Genomic DNA, 22,479 nt, shown 5'->3' on the forward strand with positions numbered 1-22,479 from the left:
CTGTGACAATGTTACCTTACCCAGCAAAGGGGCCTCTGAATATGTGGTGAGGGCCTTGGGATGGGGAGGCTGTCCTGGGCCGTCTGGGAGGGTCCCTACAAGAGGGAGGCAGGACGGTCCGTCAGGGAGACTGGAAGATGGTACCACTGCTGGCTTTGAAGCATGAGCTGTTTATTGAGGACAGTGTGTGCACGGTGTCCGGAGGCCCTGCCTCCCTAGTCGCTCCCCCCTCACTAGCACCGCTGAGAGGGGCTTCCTCATGCCCCTTTACCATCTTCAGAGCACCCGGGCCTCACGCTTGCGAGCGGGGAAGGAGACAGAGTTTGTAATCGGGCGGGATGCTGGCAAACCCATTCACGATGGGGGTGAGGTCAATATCCTTGGGGTCGACGAGAGACTTCAAGTTAAAGTGCTGAAGAATGGCGGTGAAGAACAAAAACAGCTCCATGCGAGCCAGGCCTTCTCCGACACACACCCGCTTCCCTGCAGTGACAACAGTGTACATGAGACAGGCGGGATGGACCCCTCTGCCCGTTGAAAGGAAGCACAGAACGTTTTCAGGGTAAGAGTATCAGTAACACATATTCAGGGACCAGCCTTCACACACCTCAACCACCAGGACGCAGCCGCCTAAACCCATGGGAGGTTGGAGAATGGTCTCTGCCCACCCCATGCTCACCCATGTCCCGCAGGCAAGAAGCCAATGCTATACCATCAGGTGTTAAAGTTACTGAGCTGGTTATAGGACCTTCCCTCACACCAACAGCTGAGAGAAGACCTGGGGAGGGGACCCAGGCCCAGAGGTGACAGCCCAGGAAAGGCTGAGGGTCCCATGATGGCCCAGGTAGCCAAACGTTACATTCTGTTTAGTAGCAGATAGAGAATTAGGTAATACCATTTTTGAAAGATTTTTATTTTTTACTAAGTTCTATTAAAGAGTTTTAGTCCTGAATAAAGTGAAATATCTACTGTTCAGAAAGATAATCCATCCACAACACCTCATTCCCAGGACTTCTGGTGAGAAGATGTCATTAACCTCTCTGAACAGGGAGGCACGCATTTGGGTCACATTGTGAATAAGGACGTGATGCAGGTCTGTGATGATGGCAGGTTACCCCGGGAATTCGGGACAAATCCTGGGAGGGTGCTACAACTGAACTCTTCTTACCTGCGGAAAATACCTTGAAATAGTCACTGTACTTGAACTTTCCTTTTTCATCCAGAAAATGCTCTGGCTTAAACTTGTCTGGGTCAGGGAATTCTTGTTTGTCAAACAAGAGGGAGTCCAGTGTCGGAATTAGGATTGTGCCCTAGAAGAACAAAAGCTTCTCAGTCAAGTTAGCAACGCATGGGCTTTGATCTGGAGGCCCCCAGTGAAGAAGGGGGTTTTGAATTTTACCTGTGCAAGAAGGAAAGTGTTCAGTGGGGGACCAGATAGGAAGAACTCAGGTGTCAGGTCTAAATAGCAGTGGGAGCGCTAACCTTTTCACTGGAGTAAAGGGCTGGTTGTTGCTGTTTGTTTTCTGGTGTTGGAATATCCCACCAACAGCCCTGGCCAGTTTGTTTGGCTCAGTGGATAGAGCGTTGGCTCACAGACTGAAGTGTCCCAGGTTCAAGTCAGGTCAAGGGCATGTACCTTGGCTGCAGACTCCGGTCACTTGCATGAGGCAACTAATCGATGTGTCTCTCTCTCATTGATGTTTCTCTCTCTCCCTTTCACTCTCTCTAAAATTCAATGGAAAAATATCCTCAGGTGATACCACCAACCGCAGGGACTATCTCAGGAGCCCATTTTCCATATTTCCCCGATCTCTGTGGTCACCAGGTCCACGGGAGGACGGCTAGGGAAGGGGCACCCTGCAGCCAGGGGTGCCCGAGCCACATCAGCCAGAAGGAGTTGTCCTTGGGCCCTCCATCCTCTCCCCGGGCAGGATAGTGGCTGAGCTGGTAGGATAGGACTAGGGGTGTGCAGTCCAGCTCACATCTGACCTTGGGGATGACGTAGCCTCTGAACACTGTGTCCTGGGTTGCTTCATGATTCAGGTTGGAGGGCAGGAGATTGGTGAACCGCTGAATCTCATGCACCACGGCGTCCATGTAGGGCATCTCTAGCTTGTCCTTGATGGAAGGGATTCGGTTTGGCCCAATCACCCTGTCAATTTCTTCATGAAGTTTCTCTGCCAAGATATGAATGGAAAGATGTAAAGGATTGACTCTAGGCTGGCTCAACAGCCAGCAAGCCAGCCAGCCAGCCAGCCATCTAGGGAGCCCTCCAGGCCAAGTGCTTCAGGCTGCCAGGAGCCTGGGATTGTTGGACAACCCCTCCATAAATGTCAGTGAGAGCTAAGCTCGTCAGGTTCTAGTCTACAGCATGTTTTGGCATCCACTCTTTTTTTAGTTATTATTGAGGTAACATTGGTTTGTAGCATTATATATACAAATTTCAGGTGTACAGTGTTAAAACTCAACATCTGTATGTACTATATTGTGCTCATCACCATCCATCACCATACAATTAGCCCCTAACCCAGGGGATATTAACACCTTATGTATGTGATTTGCCAATATCTTTTCCCATTCTGTTTTTTGCCTTTCATTTTGTACTGTGCAGAAGCTTTTTAGTTTGATGTTCTATTTATTTTCACTTTTGTTTCCCTTCCCTTTGGAGTTAAATCCATAAAAACATCACTAAGACTGATATCAAAGAGCTTAGTACATGCTTTCTTCTTCATATGTTATGGCTTCAGGTCTTAGGCTCAGATCTTCAATCCATTTTGACCTAATTTTTGTGTATGGTGTAATGTAGTGATCTAGTTTCATTCTTTTGCATGTGGCTATTCACTTTTCCTAACACTACTTAACTATACAGATCTCGTCCTTTTCCATCTCCTCTTTCATGTTTTTTGTTGCCACAAACTATCCCATTTTATGTTGTGAGCTTGTTACCAAATTGAAATAGCTATAGTTATTTTTAATGCGTTTCCCCCTTTAACCGTCATGCTGTAATTTAGTGTTAAACACCCCACTCTGAAATAGCTTTGCAATTTTCTGATTCCGTCTGTCTCTTCTCACCTTACTGAAGTTGTGTGTAGTTTCATCTCAGGGAGAAGAGTTCTTTACATTTCTTATAATGCAGGTCTAGTGATGGTGAGCTCCCCAGCTTTTGTTGGTCCGGGAAGGCCTTTATCTCCTTCATATCTGAAGAATACCTGTGCTGGATAGAATCTTCCTGGCTTGCAGTGTTTATTTTTCAGTATTTTGAATATGTATTTTTAATATGTATTTTTCAGTATTTTGAATATGTATTTTACTCACTTCTGGCCTGTGGAGTTCTGCTGAGATATCTGCAGATAGCCTAATGGGGGGTACCTTTGTAGGTTACTATCTCACCCCCCCCCCCCCCGGTGCCTTTAAAATTCTATGTCGTTAACTTTTGACAGTTTTAATATAATGTTTTGGAGAAGTACTCGTTGTGTTGAGGTAACTAGTTGTTTAATAGCTTCCTATACTTGTATGCCCAGCTCCTTCATCAGGTTTGGGAAGTTCTCAGCTATTGTTTCTTTAAATAAGTTCTCTGTTCCCTTTTTACTCTCTTCTTATCTGGGATACCAAGATAAGAAGATGTTCCTTTTTTTTTTTAGTGAGTCAGATAGTTTCTTCATTTTTAAAATCTTAAGTCTCTCTCCTCTTTCACGTGATCATTTCTGGATTTCTGTCTTCTCTCCCCTGTGGTCTGCCCTATTTCCGGGGCTTGCTGATGAGTCTTCACCTCATGTATTGAGTTCTTCGGCTCCAGGATATCTGTTTGGCTCTTTTGTAGAGTTCCAGTCTCTTGGGTAACGTGTGTTTCTGTTCATTAATTTTACTCGGGAGCATGTTAAATGGTTCTTCTGAGTTTTCTCAAAGCTTGCTGTTTCTTCATGCCAGCTATTTTGAATTTGCTATCAATTCGGTTACAATCTTCTGTGACTTAAAGTTTGACTTCTGGAGAATTCTCATTCTCATGGTGTTTGACGAGTGGTTCCTCTGCCAGTGAATTTGGAGTAGCAAACAGTTTTCTTATTTAGGTAAGGCGTTGTTTACTTTAATTCCAAGATTCAACAGGTCGGTGATTAGAGACCTTGTTCTTTCTTCCAGTAGGTGGCGCTACAGCACACGTTTTTGGTTTCTCTTATCTGAGTTGCTTCACGTTTGAGAGGTGGCACTGCCCCCTCCACTGCCTCTGCCAGAGGGGCAGCCCTTGCTGTTCTTAATGCCGCTGAAGCTGCTGGCGCCTTGCTGCTGCTGATGTCGTTGTGGTAATGGGCATTGATGCCAAGATCACCAGCCTCTCTGCTACCAGCAGGGTTGTCAGGTTTGAAGGCGCCACCACAGTCACGGGCAGGGCCTGAGGCCCTGGGCTCCGCCTTGGCAAGGGGGCTGGGGTTGCAGGCCTGACCTCCACTACCACTTAGTTCCTTGTTAGCGTCCATTCTCTCATCTGATCAGGACGAACCCAGCTCTTGTCTTTATGTCAGAAATAGAGACTAACAAAGTGGACTTGGAAATCTCTATTGGGAGTGGAATCTCTGTGTTAATGACTTCTAAGAAGTCTGACAGTGAATGGCAGAATGAAGACAGACATGCACGTCTACTCCTTGGAGAAGTCCTTGGAAGCAGGGGTCTGAAGTCCCCGTTTTTCTCGGCAGAGGTAGCGGCAACCTTTGGCAAGTTGCTTGGCCTCCCTGGGTCTGAGGTTTCCCGTGGGCCTTCACAATATGTAGCATGAACTGAAAAATTACATCCAGTGTTTTACCAGAAGAAAAATGTAAAACACGTAAACAATACAGATCGTGTGCTGATACTTAGTAAATGTTAAATGCACAAAGTCATGCCCGTGTAGGTGTTTCCACACTGGAAGCCACGTCTTCTCCTCCAGGCACCCGGAGTCGCACCTACAAGGAGTGAAGGGATTCGAAGGCAGCGGGCAGTCTTGGGAAGCTCCTCCCTCGGGCTTCTTTCTTCTGATTCGCATTCCTCCTCATCCCTGCTCTGCCCAGAAGGCCAGGTCTTCCTCAGGGCGGGTAGGCAATGCAGACATTATTTTCAGGGTCATACACAGGTCCTACTATGGAGCAGAATGCAGATGGCATCGAATTTTCCCAACCTGGTGCTGGCTCTCCTTTCCCGTGATCCGGCTGTCAGTGGGTAAGGAAGGATGTGTGTTCAAGAGTGCCAGGCGGCTGTCATGCACAAGGACATGTCCCCTCAAAGAACGTGTCTGATGTCCTGCAAGGGTTAACAAGCAGCGCCACTTGCAGACAAAGCTGATGCCTAATGCGGTAGGCTGACTGCCCAGGTCAGACAGCCACACGGCCCGGGGCTCCTTGCCTGCCCTTTACATACCTTCCACCTCTGGGTGTTTCATGAGCACCAGGAGCCCGTATTTCAGAGTGGCGCTGGTGGTCACTGTCCCTGCAAAGAACAGGTCGGCCACGGTCGCGGCAATGTTGTCCAAGTTGTACCCTGGCTCTGCTTTGTATTTTTCCTGTGGATGTCAGGGACAGACAGGTAAAGGGACGCCTTCAGGAGAATGAGAAAGAGACCCTTGCGCCCCTGAGCAGCACAGAAGTCACAGTCCTGCCAGCTCCCAGGGAGGAAGGGGCGGGTGTGCACACGGCCAGCCAGAAAGGTGAGGGGCAGGGCTCCTGGCCCAGGCCGTGGGGCTCTGCTTTTTATAGCACCGAGGGCTTTCCCAGGGCGAGGACCAGCAATGTAGCTGATCCTGTGCCATGACCTCCTTCCACCCAGGGCTGAGCTGTGGGGCCTCTGCTACGACCCAGCACCTTTGGGTCCCAGGAGGCAGGGGAGCCAAACACCTGGAACGGCAATGAGAGGGGTCCAATCGATGGAGGAGATTCTCAGATAACCTGGGGCCATTATCCAGGGAAGTCACTTGCTGGTCTAGAACCACAGTGACTTCAAAGGACAGAGGTGAATGTGACCTATGTGGGTTGGGGGTCCTAAGAAGCTGTCAGGAAGATAGATGCTGGCTAGGCCTGGAGCCCCCTGAAGTCATGCACAATTGGGAGTTCACATGCTGACCAGGAACGCTGAGGGCCTCTCCCCAGAGGAGACACGGTTATGACAAGAAGCAGGTGTGGCTCAGTTGGCTGGGCATTGTCCTATGCACCGGAAGGTTGCTGGTTCAATTCCCAGTTAGGGCCTGTGCCTAGGTTTTGGACTTGATTCCCTATGGGGGCATGCAGGAGGCAGCAGATCAATGTTTCGCTATTACAACCATGTTCCTCTCTCTCTCTTTCTCTCTCCCCCTCTCTTTTCCTCCCTCTCTCTCTAAAAATCAATTAAAAAAAAAAAAGGAAGCATGGTCTGGAGGGAGCTGATGGGAGGGGTCTCAGAGTGTGTTCCACAGCCCCTGACAGCTTCCCCAAATAAGACCACAGGGGACGGTTGTGTGGTGTGGAAGGCAGCCAGGCAGGCTGGCTGTGTGGGAGCAGATCTGGTGTGCAGCCACATCGAAGCCAGTGCGTTTGTGTAAAACCAAAAGCATCAGAATGTACCCAGTGTGGGCAGTCTGGGCACCAGCAGTGCAGGTTATAATATAAATCTGACCCCCCCCCCCCCAACCACCTGGGAACACCAAGCACTCAGCTCCCGGGGCCTGGGGGAGGGTACCTTCTCCATCTCCATGAGCAGGCAGTCCGTGAAGTCCCGGGGGCAGCTGGGGGCCAGCGACTGCTGGTGCTCCTTCAGTCTGGCGAAAGCATAGTCTTTTAGTTCAGACACGTTTTTCATTACTTTTCTATGGCTTCCAGGCAGGTAGTTTAGCAAGCTTGAAAAACTATTATGAAGCTAGAACAATAAAGAGAAAGGAGAGAATTTCTTTATATATATATATAATTCCCTCCCCCCCCCCCCCATGCAACACCATTTTGTGTACTGGGCTTATTTCCTCCAAGCCTAAACGTATGGCTGCTACCATTGTATTGGTGATCCTTGGGCCCACGGTATTATTTGGGCACCCCTCTGTTAGGCGGTGCTTCTGCTGTGGGGGATGTGAACACAGCGCACGCGTCCAGTGGGAACTAATTTGAAAGAGTGAAACGGGGAGTGTCCGCAAAGGCAGCGCTGGGCCCACGGACGCCTCCGGAAGGAATACTCCGGACAGGAGCCCTGGCTTTTGCAGGCCTGCCTGTCCGTACAACCCGAGCTTCCCCTCTCCTTTTCCCAATGGAATCGATGTAACTGAAGATGGGCGCCGACTAAGGAGTGAAAAAGGAAGGCAGGGGCCTCACCAGCAGCCAGGGGGTGCTGATCAGGTACAAGTTCTCGTTAAACAAGGTCTGCAGCCTCAGACTGGTCCGGTCCTCGTAGTCGAAGCGCTTGCGGAAGAGGATGTCGGCGATGACATTGCAGGGCGCGTAGCCCACCACAAAGGTGGGGTCGAAGGGCTGGCCTGGAAAACGGGGATTGTGAGAGGGAGACCGCCAGGCCGTCTCCTGCGAGGAGCCGCCCTAAAAACAGGGCAATTCTCGGAAGATAGGGATGCTAGGACCTATTCGGGTTTCTTTCCTTCTCAGCGATTCGGGTGTAACAGTCACACACGTGACCACCACTGCTGCTCCCCCTGCGATGCACAGAGGACCCCGCGAGTCAGGATGAAGGTGGCCCTGTGCGCCCAGCTGCTGCAGGGCTGTCCCGTGACCCCGTGACCCCGTGACCCCGTGGCCCTGGCCAGGGCGGCCATCCGCACCGTTGGTCTTCCGGAGGGCGTCCAGCAGGAAGGGGATCTCCCTCTGGATGCGGGCCTCGTTGCCCTCCTTCCCCATCCCGAAGTCCCGCAGGATGGTCAGGGCGGACCGCCGGGTTTCCTTCCAGGTCGGGCCGTTATTGAAAGTAATTCCTGCGGAAGAGGGACAGCGAGGAGTTCCCGCCAACGCCCAGACCCGGCGCCAGGGGGCAGCGGAGGACGCGCGGGCTCCCCTGCCCATCTCGGCCGGCGACTGCCCGACCCGGTCGCACCTGTGTCATGTGTCAAGTGTACAGTGGGGATTAATTTTTAAAAACACATATATTTTTTAATTGATTTCAGAGAGAAGGGAGAGGGAGAGATAGAAACACCCATGATGAGAATCGGGGATCGGCTGCCTCCTGCACGCCCCCTAGCGAGGATCGAGCCCGCAACCCGGCATGTGTCCGGAAGGGTATTAGGACCGGGACCTCCTGGTTCCTGGGTCGATGCTCAACCACTGAGCCGGGCTGGCTGGGTAGGGACTAACTTTAAAGAGTGAAACGCAAGCGTCCGGAGGTTAGCAAGGGCATCCCTGGATCCATGTCGTCCCCGGTCGTCTGTGCACCCCCGCAACTCACTGTGCCTTTCCTTTTCCGCGAGGGACATTCCCCGCGACACCCCTTCCTGCCCGGGGCGGAATCCCTGCAAAGCCGCTCTTTTCGTTGATGGTCACCCTCACTCCACCAGCGCCTCCCCTCGCATCGCTGTGGCTTCACAGTGCCCTCCCTAAGCGCGGGCCACAGAGTCACAGGCTCCGCGCACGTGGGGACGACTCCAGCGCGGCCCCCTCCGCGCAGGGGCCCTGCCCTGGGAGGGCGGGGTGCGGGGAGGCGGGGTCCGAGGGGGATAAAATAATAAATTAAAATAACAAAACAAAATAAAATAATAAAATAAATTTAAAAATAAAATAAAATGATAAAATAAGTTAAATAATATAATAATAAATAAAATAATAAAATAAAATAGCTCAGCTGGCGTGGCTCAGTGGTTGAGCGTCAAGTTATGAACCAGGAGGTCACCCTTCTGGGCACGTGCCTGGGCTCCACCCCCAGGAGGGGGCGTGCAAGAGGCCGCGGAGATGGATGAGTCTCTCTCATCATTGATGTTTCTCTCTCCCCCCACTCCCTTCCTCTCTGACATCAATAAAACATATATTTTAAAGTAAAATAAAATAAAAGTCTGTCCCGCTGTCAGGGTGCTGCAGGCCCTGGTCACAGCCGCTTTCGTGAAGATGCCCGCTGTGTGCCGACTGAGTGAATGGACCAACCATCCCCCAATGGACTGGCATCTCTTGACCTTTCTGACTTCACTGTTTCTTGTTATGTTACTGTGGCTTCAGCCCCCGCCAGGCCCCAAGCACCCGCCTGCCGCCAGGCCCCAAGCACCCGCCTGCCGCCAGGCACCAAGCACCCGCCTGCCGCCAGGCACCAAGCACCTGCCCCGCCCCCCAGCCCCGGGGCATCGTGAGAAGAGCAGCTGGAGGTACCTTGGTTCTTGTGGGCGCGGTACGCGTGGTATTCGCCTCGGCCGGAAAACTCGTTCTTGTGCTGGAGCAGGACCTCCTTGACTGCCTGGTAGCCGTGCAGGACCACGACGCGGTTGGAGCCCAGGTACACGGTGAACACCGGCCCAAAGCGCTCTGCCAGCTGCGAGACCCGCAGGCGGGGAGTGAGGGACGGGAGCGCTGTGCTTCCAACGGACCCCCAAAGTCATGGCTGTGGACCATGAGGACCCAGGGGGACCTGGGGAGAGCCTGTCTACGTCCAGCCTGATGTGGGAAGACCCTCCCCACATGGCTTTCTTCGCGGGGAAGTCTGGTTCTGTAGAGGGCCGCCTGGGAGGCACCTAGGCATTTTCTTATAATTATTGTCAGCTGAACTCAGAGCATAGGCAGAGCCACGCCCTGGGAACATGCTTCCCCAGTAAGGCTGGACATGTTAATCAGGCAGGGGCGGAACTAGATGTGTAAATCTAGGCCTTTAAAATAAACCTGCTGTGTGGCTCAGCCCGCTTTTTGCCGCCTCTCCATCAGAGAGGATGGCGCCCACCTGGCCCCAGCTTAAAATCTATTTCTGCATCCTGGTCTTTCTTTAATTTCTTAATCCCCAGCTCCTCCACTCAGCAAATGGACTGTTTCCTTTTCCATGCGGGACATGGAAAAGAGAGAAACAGCGCCCCACAGGTTCCAGTACAGCTGCCCATTGAGCCATCCCCACCTGGCCGTCCTTCCCTAGGGGTCTGCTGCTCCAGTCCCTCCCCTGAGGCCACTTTGCCCACAGCTGCCCGGTCACCTTCACAGTTGGCTGTGTCCAGTCAAGGCCACGGGCCTCAGGGCACTGCAGCGGGACCCAGAGCCCGCACCATCTTAACCCCTGGGAGCCCACCCCCCGTGGTGCGTAAAGCACCAGCAACACCTCTCTCTTTTTTTATTATTATTAATTAAATCTTTATTGTTCAGATTATTACATTTGTTCCTCTTTTTTCCCCCCATAACTCCCCTCCTCCCAGCTCCCACCCCACCCTCCTCCCTCACTCCCCACCTACTGTCCTCATCCATAGGTGCACGATTTTTGTCCAGTCTCTTCCCGAATCCCCCTCACCCCTTCCCCCCCCCCCCAAGAATAGCCAGTCCACTCCCTTTCTATGCCCTCAAGTCTATTATAATCACCAGATTATTCACTTGATTATTATAATCATCAGATTATTCACTTGATTTTCAGATTCACTTGTTGATAGATGTGTATTTGTTGTTCATAATTTGTATCTTTACCTTTTTCTTCTTCTTCCTCTTCTTAAAGGATACCTTTCAGCATTTCATCTAATACTGGTTTGGTAGTGATGAACTCCTTTAGCTTTTTCTTATCTGTGAAGCTCTTTATCTGACCTTCAATTCTGAATGATAGCTTTGCTGGATAAAGTAATCTTGGTTGTAGGTTCTTGGTATTCATCACTTTGAATATTTCTTGCCACTCCCTTCTGGCCTGCAAAGTTTCTGTTGAAATCAGCTGACAGTCGAATGGGTACTCCCTTGTAGGTAACTGACTGTCTTTCTCTTGCTGCTTTTAAGATTCTCTCTTTGTCTTTTGCTCTTGGCATTTTAATTATGATGTGTCTTGGTGTGGTCCTCTTTCGATTCCTTTTGTTTGGGGTTCTCTGCGCTTCCTGGACTTGTAAGTCTATTTCTTTCACCAGGTAGGGGAAGTTTTCTGTCATTATTTCTTCAGATAGGTTTTCAATATCTTGCTCTCTCTCTTCTTCTGGCACCCCTATAATTCGGATGTTGGTACGCTTGAAGCTGTCCCAGAGGCTCCTTACACTATCTTCATATTTTTGGATTGTTTTTTCATTTTGCTTTTCTGGTTGGGTATTTTTTGCTTTTTCATATTTCAAATCATTGACTTGATTCTTGTGATCCTCTAGTCTGCTGTTGGGAGTCTGTATAATATCCTCCATTTCAGTTAGTGTATGCTGAATTTCTAGTTGGTCGTTTATCACAACCTCGAGGGTCTCACTAGATTTCTTGTAGGTCTCATTGAGTTTATCAGCAGTTTCTAGAAAATTCTTGAAAAACCTTCAAAGTGTGGTTTTGAACTCTATATCCAGTAGTTTGCTTTCCTCCATTTCTGTCATTTGTGTCCTTTTTCTTTGTCTCCGCATTTTTTATGCTTCCCTGTGTTGATAAAGTGGTTTTCTGTGCTAAGTGTCCTCTAGGGCCCTGTGGTTCAGCCTCCCCAATTACCTGAGGAGGACACTCTTGGTGCACCCCCTTGTGGTCTTTGTGCAAAGTCTTGTTGTAGTTAAGCCTTGATTGTTGTAGGTATCACTGGGAGGAATTGACCTCCAGGCCAATTGGCTGTGAGAATCAGCTGTGTCTGCAGTGGGAGAACTTCTGTGTTGGAGACACCCCTCCGGGGCAAGACTTGCTTCAATGGGGCTTTGGTGCTCACTGAGTCTGCCCCCTGAGTGTGTCCTTTATGGTTCCACGGAGCTGCAAACTGGATGGTCCCACTCTGACCTCTGGGTACACTGGCTCCTGGATCTCTAGGGAGGTGCTAATCTAGCCTCTGCCTTAGGCTATCCAGCAAAAGCCTCCCTGCAGGGCTTGGGCGGGGCGGGTCCCACGGGATCAACAGGGCGGGGCTAGCAGTTATGGCTGCTCTCAGAGGCCCCGCTGCTTCTCCCTGTCTCGGCAATCACTGCAAGCCCCTCTGAGAGAAAGCTGCCCTCGAGTTCCGACAGATGCCAGACAGTCCCGCTTCTCCCGTATTAGTCTGGGTCCCCAGAGACTCGCCCGGAACTGGAGCTCAGAGCCTGAGACTCCCTCCCGATTGAAAACAACAACTGTGCCCTCAGCTGCCAGCCCGCTCCTTGTGTGCCTCTGTACCTTAGTATTTTACTTCCGCACTACGCCTCCTCTGATTCCTGGTATGCTTTTCTCTTTCCTTCTAGTTGTAGAATTTCCACTCAGCCAGCCTTCCTGTGGTTCTGAATGATGTCCGTTCTGTCTTTTAGTTGTATTTTTTTTAAATATATTTCATTGATTTTTTACAGAGAGGAAGGGAGAGAGATAGAGAGCTAGAAACATTGATAAGAGAGAAACATGGACCAGCTGCCTCCTGCACACTCCCCACCAGGGATGTGCCTGCAACCAAGGCACATGCCCCTGACCGGAACCAAACCTGGGAGCCACAGGCTCTGCTGCGCCTCACACATTTTCCAAACCTGCCCTGTGCCGTGTGGCATACTTTTACTAACTCATTTAGTAGGTTTATCAACTCGTTTAGTTTTCAGATCTGTTAGCTCATCCACTGTTCACCACAATCATGGGAGGAGGTCCCAGGCTGGTCGGGCAAGCAATTCACTTTTCACTCTGTCTTTGGCATCTACAAAGAACTCCAAGTTGACACCAGCCCTTGTGCACCTGGTGTGAATGCATGACACCATGTATGGTGGTGGCCTCACCACGCCAGCCAATGACGGAGGCAGTGAACACTCGGCTCAGGCAGGGGCCTCCAGGCTATCTACGGCCGATCCCCCTTTGAGTGCTCTGTGCCCAAGTTCTACCATCAGCTAAATATTTTGAATATTGCTCTTGGACACTACTGTTAATTCAGTTAATTCGGAACAATTTGTCTGACAATGAGTTGAATGCACACGTATTACATCTAATTCCCAAATTCTCCTCCCCCAAGTCAACAATATTTCTCTTACCCTGGTGAAGGATTTTGGTATATTCTTGAGTTCCAACTGAAGAACATTCCCAACAATGGGCAGTGGGAAAGGGCCTGGGGGCAATTTCCTGCTACTGTACATCTGCTTCCAGAGGAAGGCGCACAGCAGAGCTGTCACCCACACCAGCAGGGCGACTGTGATACCCAGGGCAGTCATGGCACCTGCCGTGGTCTCTGCCAAGCTCTGGAGCACTTCTGTGGAAAGGCAATGCTTTTATAACTCACCCTCGAGAAGGAGGGGGACTGGCCAGCCAATGCCACCTTCCTTCTCCTCTGGCCCAAGATATTAGTTTATTATTAGCTGCTGTTGGCCAGCCTTTCAGAGTCTGATTTCTGTAGTGATTGCTTCCAAGAAGCCCCATCCACGCTCTGTTGACACTGGTTGCTGGCACTTGCACCAATCCCAGTGTTGACTTAAGAACATCCAAACCGCGGGGTGGTGTGGGTCAGTGGTTGAGCCATGACCAATGAACCAGGAGTTCTGCCGGGGTCCAACCCCAGCAGGTCCAGGGGTCCCCAAAGGTGTGGACGGAGTCGGCGAAGAAGGAATGACACAGAGACAGCGTTCAGTTGATCAGCAGACTAGCCAGGATCTCTAGCCAAGTTCTGGTCAGGATTTCCAGCGAAGTTCTGGTCAGGATCTCCAGCGAAGTTCTGGTTAGGATCTCCAGCCAGGTTCTGTGTCCATGTTCTCTTGCTAGGTTCTCCAGCCAGGTTCTGTAGCCATGTTCCCTCGCTAGGTTCTCCAGCCAGGTTCTGTCCAGGTTCTCCAGCCAGGTTCAGTCACCAGGTTCTAGTCAGGTTCTCTTGTCATGTTCTATCCAGGTTCTGTAGCCAGGTTCTGTCTCTAGGTTCTTCAGCCAGGTTCTCTCACTAGGTTCTATCTCTAGGTTCTGTGGCCAGTTTCTGTCCAGGATCTTTTCCATGTTCTCTCGCTAGGTTCTGTCTCTAGGTTCTGTCTCTAGGTTCTGTCTCCAGTTTCTGTGTCCTGTTGTCTTGTTACATCTGTATTTATACCAGTTGATCCCAATCCTATCAATCTCTATTCCAAGGGTTAGGGCGTTTCTAATCTCCATTCCAGGGAGTAAAGATTATGTAGCTTAAGCGTGATTGTTCGTAGTTAAAGTGATTACCCGCCTGGCACTTAGTTAAGGGTTTTATTCCCTCCCTAACTTCAGGGGAAAATCCCTACCTGGGGAAACAACCTTTCTCGGAGAGGTGACCTTGGTTAAAACACATAGTGCCAAGAAGGTGAACAAACATATTAAGAACAGTATGCCATATATGCCAGGTCCCTTGAAACATACGCTGTGCAGATGTTTCTTCCCTGTAGCGACTGTGTCAAGCAGCAAGGATGGACCGGCTCCCGGCAAATTCCCCCTTTTTTATTTGTTAAAAGCAGGCATTAAAAAGAAAAACCCCAAATGCTCTCTTGTATCCATTTTAAGAGTAGGATTGGCGCTTTCCGCTATTACCTGAGTCCTGATCTATCACCCCAGGGAGAGCTTGCCAATCCTGCACTTTCCCGGGGTGGAAAGGCTGCAGTGGGGTTAAGGATAAGGCTCCTTGGGCCTACCTCCTCCCATGCCTTTACATTTACCTTTCCTTCCTCAGAAAAGCATGGACATACTTCTTGTGTAAAACGTTCTATCTGACTGGGAGTAACCTTAATTCCTCTGCTAGCAAGCATATGTGTTAAAAGATCAATACAGAGTCTTCTTTCTTTGGACTCAGTATGGCACATCTTCTCAATCTAAGTTCTGTACTATCCACCTTCTTACCCTACTTATCCTCTATAGGGGGGTCTGCAGTACCCTGATGGAGTCCTAACCGCCCCGAGTGTGGGGTTCTCAATCGGGGGGGAGGCTTACCTAGGGGAATCCTGTCCCAGCAGAGGTCGTGTTTTGATTCTGGTCAGAGCACGTGCCTGGGTTGTGGGCGTGATCCCCCAGTAGGCAGTGTGTGGGTATCAGCCAATTAAGGATTCTCATCGATGCTGTTTCTATCCCTTTCCCCCTCTCCCCTCCTCTCTCTGAAATCAATAAAATCATTTTTAAAAAAAGAATGTCCAAGTTGTCCTAGCCAGTGTTTTTCAGTGGTTAGAGCATTGGCCTGAGGGTTCAATTCCCGGTCAAGGGCATGTACCTGGGTTGCAGGTTCATTCCTAGGCCCCTGGGGGCGTGTGCAGGAGGCAACTAATCTAGGGATCTCTCTTCTCACATCATTGTCTGTCTGTCTGTCTCTCTCTCTCTCTCTCCCCACCCCCTCTCTTCCACTCTATCTAAAAATCAATGGAAAAAATATCCTTGAGTGAGGATTCACAAAAACAAAAACACCGTCACCACCACAACAAAAAGAACGTCCAAAGCTGTAGAGAATTTTTATAAAATTTATTTGAGCCAAACAGGATAAGCCCGGAAGCAAGATCTCAACAGACTGAGAAGAATGCTTTCACGAATGAGTTTGCAGCTTCTTTCGTGCATTTGGAAGGAAGGAAGGAACAGAACGAAGATTAAATTCAGGTGGGAGATTACAAGATCGCTAACAAAATCACGTGCTCCTTTGAGACCCTGAAAGGAGGATCTCTGGCATTTCCAAGGCTTCAGGATGCACAGAAACAGTGGGAAAGCTACTTAAAGCAAAAGAGTCTCTGACGGCCCGGCCAGCACAGCTCAGTGGTTGAACGTCGATCTATGAGCCAGGTTCGATTACAAGAGGTTACAGTTTGATTCCCCGTCAGGACAAATTCCCTGGTCAGGACACATGCCTGGGTTGAGGGCTCAGTTCCGGGGGGGATGGGGGGGGGGCGGGGGGGGGGCCGGCATGCAGGAGGCAGCCAATCAATGATCCTCTTTCATCATTGATGTTTCTATCTCCCTCTCCCTTCCTCTCTGAAATCAATAAAAAATATATATATTTTTAAAAGAGTTTCAGAGGGAAGGCAGGGGTGGGTGGGTGGGGAAAGATTAACCAGTGCTTCTCAACCTTCCTAATGCCGCAATCCTTTAATACAGTTCCTCATGTGGTGGTGATCCCCAACCATAAAATTATTTTCGTTGCTACTTCATAACTGTAATGTTGCTACTGTTATGAATCATCATGTAAATATCTGATATGCAGGATGTATTTTCATTGTTACAAATTGAACATAATTAAAGCATAGTGATTCATCACAAAATATGTAATTATATATGTGTTTTCCGATGGTCTTAGGTGAGCCCTGTGAAAGGGTCGTTCGACCCCCAAAGGCGTCGCGACCCACAGGTTGAGAACCACTGGATTAACCAAAGAACTTACATGCATATATGCATAACCCATGGACACAGACAACACTGTGGTGAAGGCTGGGGGGATGGTTAGGGGGCCCATGGGGGGAAAAAGGGGGATATCTGTAATGCTTTCAAACAATAAAGATAAATCTAAAAAAAAAACACAAAAAAAAGCAAAGATAAACCACAACAAAGAAGCTATAGACCCGCGGTATGGCCTGCCCACATGACCTACCCAGCTAGGAATCGATGATCGGTCACCAGTGAGGCTCCTCTCAGTGGGTTTATTAGGAGCCCACTTTTCATCCACATCAGTAAACGCAGCTTCCGGACGCCCCAGCCCACAGGTCAGAACGTGGGGTTGCTCCTGGCGCCCGGGTTCCTGTGATCTCCCAGGATAGAAATCTAAAGTTCACCAGAAGCTGATAGCGAGCCTGGTGCACTGGCCAGGATCGAACCAGGGCTCCATGCCAGGTCTCCACCATCGAACCAGCCCAAGTTCTTGGGATAGAAATCCAGAGAGTTCACCACAAAGTGGCGCTCCGGTGAGAGGTTTCTGACAGACAGCTCCAGCGCCGAGGGAGACAGCGTTAAGGAAGAAAGACACGTTGCTCCCAAACAAAAGCTGGGGACAGTTTTACAGATGATGAGGCAGGAAAGACATCTAAGTGTAACATAGAGTATGTAGAGATGGGGACTCCGGAGCCTGAGCAGTGGAACTACATGCTTCGTCATGCACTGCATGTCTCCTAAGCATGCTAAGTCTCCACCCAGGACTGCGTGTTTTAGCACTGAAATGAGGAAGGGTCCCCGAAACAGCCTTTCTTGCTAGTGCGCACAAAACGTAAGCCCGCCAAAGTAAACCTTGCAGAGAGCAGTGCCCTGCGGTCCAGCTGCTAACTGGCTGTGGGAAGGGAAAGCATTGGACAAACTGTCCTCCCCTTTGACACTAGCTGGGCAGGGAGGATTGGGATAATGTTTGCCTGTGAGTGTCTGGGCCGGGGTTTACACAACATCGGTTTTGTGCTGTCTCCATGGCAGAGTGCCTGATCTCAGGCTCGATTCTCTTAACCTCTGATCAGAAGGCTTGTCTGGCAGCCTCCGACAGTACCTCAGTCACCGGCAGCCAAACTCATAGGCCAGAGATGGAAATTCACCACCTGAATTCTATTCCACTTGGTCCGATCAATTGGAAAAATCAGTGGAGTAAAAGGCGGGGATGGGATGGGGTGGGGTGGGGTGGGGTGGGGAGAGTTGACCCAATTGGAAAAAGTTCATCTCATTATTAAAAAGGTATATTTTTATGATAAACAATTAGGAGATAATTATTCTTGAAAATCATTTAATCACCGGCCTCTGAGCTGCACTCCAAGAAACAATGTTGAAATTATAGAAGCTAAACAAACCCCAGAAACCTGCTTTCAGCCAGCTGGCCTCAGAGCTGGAGCTGCAACAGTGTTTCAATTATAGAGGCTAAACAAAGCCAGAGACCTGCTTTCAGCAGCCGAGCCTCAGAGCTAAAGCCTGTTCTCAGTTCCAGTGACAGCCATAGAAGGTAAATAAATCCCAGAATAAAAAAAAAAGAAAAAAAGGAAAAAAAAAAAAAAAAGAAAATCATTTAATCAAATTATTTAAAGGTTACATTAGAATTTTTATCGGATTTTCTGTAAGCCAACGAGTTAACTTGGGTAGATGTGTTGGTGACGTCTTACCTTGGCTTGTCTGGGAACACTATACCTCCACGCTCCTTAGATCTTCCGTGTCACTCTGCCTCCTTCCCCAGGCCCAGCGCCCCCTTTCTGGGAGAGCTTTGGGTGCGTGTGATTAGAGCCATTCACCTAAAAAACACAAGGCCGGCCCTGCCTGGATTGGCTCAGTGGAGAGAGCATCGGCCTGCGAGAGCCCAGGATGGAGAGCCGCCTGACCCCTCTGCTCTCTTCTGTCGGTGAGGCCTGCCTGGGCAGACACCTGTGTGGTCCACGGAGCATGTCTCCTTTTCGCTGGTCCCTCCTGTTGCTGCTGGAGGGAGAACCAGAGGCTGCCTGGCTCAGGCTGGAATTCAGCTCTCACCGGTGGAGACAGGATGTGTGTGAGGCGCAGCAGAGCCTGGGGCTCCCATTGGCTAAGAATAGCTGCACCCGCGCAGCTCACCTGAGTGTGCTCGGCGCCGAGGGAGGGAGGGCAGGCGCTGGTGAGCATGGACCTCCCAGGTGCAGCTGTGGGCAGAGGCCGGGCCCGCGATTCTAGGTCCTCCGGCCATAATGCGGTCGGACGCCCAAACTACATCAAACTCTAAGCACAGGAAACATGTCTTGGGAAGACGTTGGCCGACACCGGCGAGCACTTCCTTTAGAAGCTAGGCCTTTTGTCTTGCATCTCATTTGATGGCTATTAGTTTTGGGTGTGCCTTTTTTGGTCTTTTATTGCTCTATTATCTTGTGTGCGTTTGTGTGTGTGTGCGTTAAATAGATATTTCCAGGTATGCTACTTTAATTTGATAGTGATGTTTTAAAAAAACAAAACAACCTGATGTATCTATGTAGATTATATTGTAATGTAACACTATATACTATTAACATAAGGCGTAACTCTCCGTGCAACATACCACTCCACTCTCAGGAATCTTAGTTTTAGAATATTCGTTTTAGATTTGCTCACAGATATTTTCTCCTGTCTTATAAATTGGATTTAGCTATTTATAGCCACCTTACCAATTATCTGCCCTGAAATACTCACTTTACAATGTCTTCCTCTGTTACTTCCACCTGACATCTCATCTCCCTTGGATCCCTGCTCCTAAGCGTGTAAACTCTATGCTCAGCCAGGCGCCATGCAGACAGCCCGGGTTAGAGGAGAGGCACATGCGGGAGATACATGGAGCCCTTCCCCGCAGGCTCCGTGCCCTCCTCCCCAGGGCCGAGTTCCCCTCAGGGGTAAAGGTATTTTCTGTCAGGTAGACACAGTGGTTTCCCTTTCTTTACACTCACAAGGAGGCAGTGTAACTATCCCAGAAGTTCTTCAGGAGGCAATTCAGTAGCCCTAAGTCCTCAGACCACACAGGAAAGCCTGGGAGAGCATTACTTCCCTAGGCAGCCAAAAGGCTGGGGGTAGCAAGAAGGGCGCAGAGTGGAGATGGAGTTGACAACACGCTCAGGAATGTCATTCCAGGAAATGTCATTCCAGGAAATGTCCTCTTCTTTTGTTTGGTAAAAGGGTTGAGAACCCCAAATAGAATTGACCCAGACAAGTAAATAAAGTGTAATGCACATCGGGTTTAAAATAATGACCTTGGCTCTTCCTCCTCCTCCCTCCCTCCTCCCCAGCAGCAGGTTTTTTCAGGTTTCATGCCAATAATTTATTGAACGGAGGTCTGTACACAGGCAAACCTTACTGTGGAAACTAAGACGTCAGGATCCCCCCCACCATCCCTAACCTAGCCCTCCAGGGTGGGGAGAGGAGGGAGGAGACCTTAGGGCAGAGGACAGGAGGGGAACACAGCTGTAGGAGGGGGAGGAGCCAGGTTGGACGGTGCCAATCAACGTTTTCTTTAAGAAAAAAATTACAACAATCTATTTACACCTGGGGGCCAGGAAAGAGGAGAGGGGATGGGCTGGGCTGGATCTATTTACAAGGGAGACAGGAAGGGAGGGTGGGTTGGAGAAGGGCGGTCTGGGGCGAGGGAAGGGGGCCAAGGGATAGGAGGTCCACAGGCCCCCAACCCCGTCCATCCTTCCTTCTCTTCCCTCCCCACAACCCGTTGAAATCCTCTTAAAAAGCCCACCATAGGGGTGAGGCTGGTGAGGAAGGAACAGGAAGAGGGAACAGGGGCTCATTTACCTCTGCCCTCTAGTCAAGGGGCCCAGCCAGGGCAGGAGCTATGGCCCCCCTTCCGAAGAGGTGGCGCCTCCTTCCCTCCCTCCTCCCCAGTGGCGCTCCTCCCGAAGCCCTCGCCTCTGGGGAGGAGGGAGGGAGGAGAAGAGGCGAGTTTCAATCACCTTCTTTTCTCTGGTAGATTCAACTAAGACCACTTGTTGAGGTGAAAGCACTCACATTTACCTCTTGTTGATCACTGAGAGAGAAAGAATTCTACAGGCCCCCTGTAGTTCAATTGTGAAATCCCTACATGAGGAGAGAGAAAAGGAGAATATGTCATTTTTTTCCATGTCTCTAATATTCAGAAATATTCCGACAAAATTGGGGAGAAGAGACAGGGAATAAGGTAATGTGTTCCTAGCTCCTGAGAAGCCTTCTCAAACTCTGAAAGAATAACAGGATAACTCCCTGTGGGCTAAAAGGCATCTCTGGTCAGCCTCGGTCTTGAAGAATGTCTTGGCTTAATGGTCCTTTTCCAGAGAGCAGGTTGCCTAACTTAGTGAAGAAGTTGCACCATGTGTGTGTTTTCCATCCCATTCCTCTGACCTCATCTTCTTGGATTTCTCCACAAAGCCAATTGAACAGTTGTCTCTCAGACTCAGGCTCAAAAACCTCTCGGATGAGTTGTCACACCTGTATACTACTCTCACCTCACCCAGCATAACCATGTGTACATGTTTATCTAGATTAAAAGATGGTGAGAACATCAAGAGAGAATATTGGGAGAGCTATGGGTATATTGACTACTTATTATCTCATCCTAATCTCTAATTTATTATTGCAGTTCTTCCAGAACACTAGTATTTTGCTGTGCTTTTCTCTGAAGTTTTCCCTGCCCCTTTACTTCACCAAGGACTGCACCCACTCTACAGGGTCTGTAATGTATTAAAAGCACAGTGTAACTAATAGAAATAAAGAGTGCAATGCCCCCTCCCCTAAGGTACTCCTTCTAGATGGAATCTCTCACTAAAAAAAAAAAAAAGAAAGAAAGAAAAAAAAATAATGACCTTGACAAAAACCAAAAATCTTTTCCAAGTAACACAAAAGCAGATAACACACAGTATCGCAGTGTCCAAAGCCAGCTTGGCCCAGGAACAAATGTTCCCGAATCAAAGGGACTGGAGGTGACCCAGGTGTACTCTGACCTGAGCTCAGAGCGGCCTCCCTCTCTGAGCTGTTGAGCAAGAACAGGGAGCAAGCAGCACTTCACTGTGTGCAAGGTTAGCCCCTCGGGTTGAAGAAGGAGCCCTCCTGACTTCTGGCTGGTGGCTGCAGCTCACCAAGGTGCCATAGGAGATGCCAGCTGCAAACTGAAAAATAGACGGTCTTTCAAAGTGTGTCAAAGTGGTCCTGTTGATTTACAGCCTCTCCAACACTTAATACTAATAGATTTCTTATTTTTTCCCATCTGGTGAGTATAAAATGGTATTTAATTGCGGCCCCAATTTGCATCGCCCTGATGATGAATGAAGCGCAGAATCTCCTTCTATGCTTGTAGCCTCTTCTATGAAGTGTCTGATTCTGTTGGGCTCTCCTCGTCGGCCGGCGGGGTTTCTGTTGTCCAGTGCTTACGGGAATGCTTCGTATTGCTTCGTGGTCCTTTGTCAGTTGTATGTGTTGCAATGATTTTATTCAACTCTTTGGGCCATCTTTCCACAGTATTTGTGCTATGTTTTTAAAAATAAATAGATACTTTAAAATGATCAATCTTTTAGCCCCAGCTAGTGTGGCTCAGTTGGTTGAGCACCATCCATTTCACAGAGAGGCACCAGTTCAATTCCAGGTCGGGGCACATGCCTGGGTTGTGGGATCTCCTGTAGGGGGCATGCAAGAGGCAGCTGACTGAGGTTTCTCTCACGCTCTCTCTCTCTCTCCCTGTCCCTTCCTCCAGCTCTTTTGGGAAGGTCATCCTTGGCCACAGCCCATTAGTGGAAACCACAGCTGCCCCTTCTTGCCTGGCCCACTCTAGGCCGTTTCCTCGAGGAGGTAAGACTCCCATGAGGCGGAGTATGGAGCATCCTGGCTCCTGGTTCTAACCTCATCCTCTGCTCCTGGGCTAGGTGGGAAGCTTGTCCCCAGTGAGGGTCAGGCGGGGCCAGGAGCTGCGGTTCAGGGAAGAAAGGCACAGACTCAGCTCAGTGCAGCCCCCTGTCCCTGATTAACCCTCCACCCAACTCGCAGGCCTGTACACCACCACCTCCTGGCACCCGCCTCCCGGGACCCACCCAGGCCTCCTGGAGCAGGACTGGGCCTGGCTCGGGTGCAGGCTCCCTGCTGGGCCAGGCTTCTCTTAAAGAACCTGACCTACTTGGAG

At 49.8% G+C, this 22,479-nt stretch overlaps 1 protein-coding gene across 1 annotated transcript; it reads right to left on the reverse strand.

Moving 5' to 3' along the window:
• Positions 1–292: 292 nt before the first annotated feature.
• On the reverse strand, positions 293–13,180 carry CYP2E1 (cytochrome P450 family 2 subfamily E member 1; the record flags this gene model as incomplete). Its single annotated transcript, XM_081105093.1, has 9 exons — positions 293–483; positions 1,169–1,310; positions 1,990–2,177; positions 5,386–5,527; positions 6,676–6,852; positions 7,296–7,456; positions 7,754–7,903; positions 9,279–9,438; positions 13,004–13,180. 9 exons carry the CDS (start codon positions 13,178–13,180, stop codon positions 293–295), a joined length of 1,488 nt encoding a protein of 495 aa, XP_080961219.1.
• Positions 13,181–22,479: the final 9,299 nt, after the last annotated feature.

Source organism: Myotis nattereri (genome assembly GCF_964212035.1).
Source record: "Myotis nattereri genome assembly, chromosome: 13".
In the NCBI taxonomy this organism is placed as follows: Eukaryota; Metazoa; Chordata; class Mammalia; order Chiroptera; family Vespertilionidae; genus Myotis; species Myotis nattereri.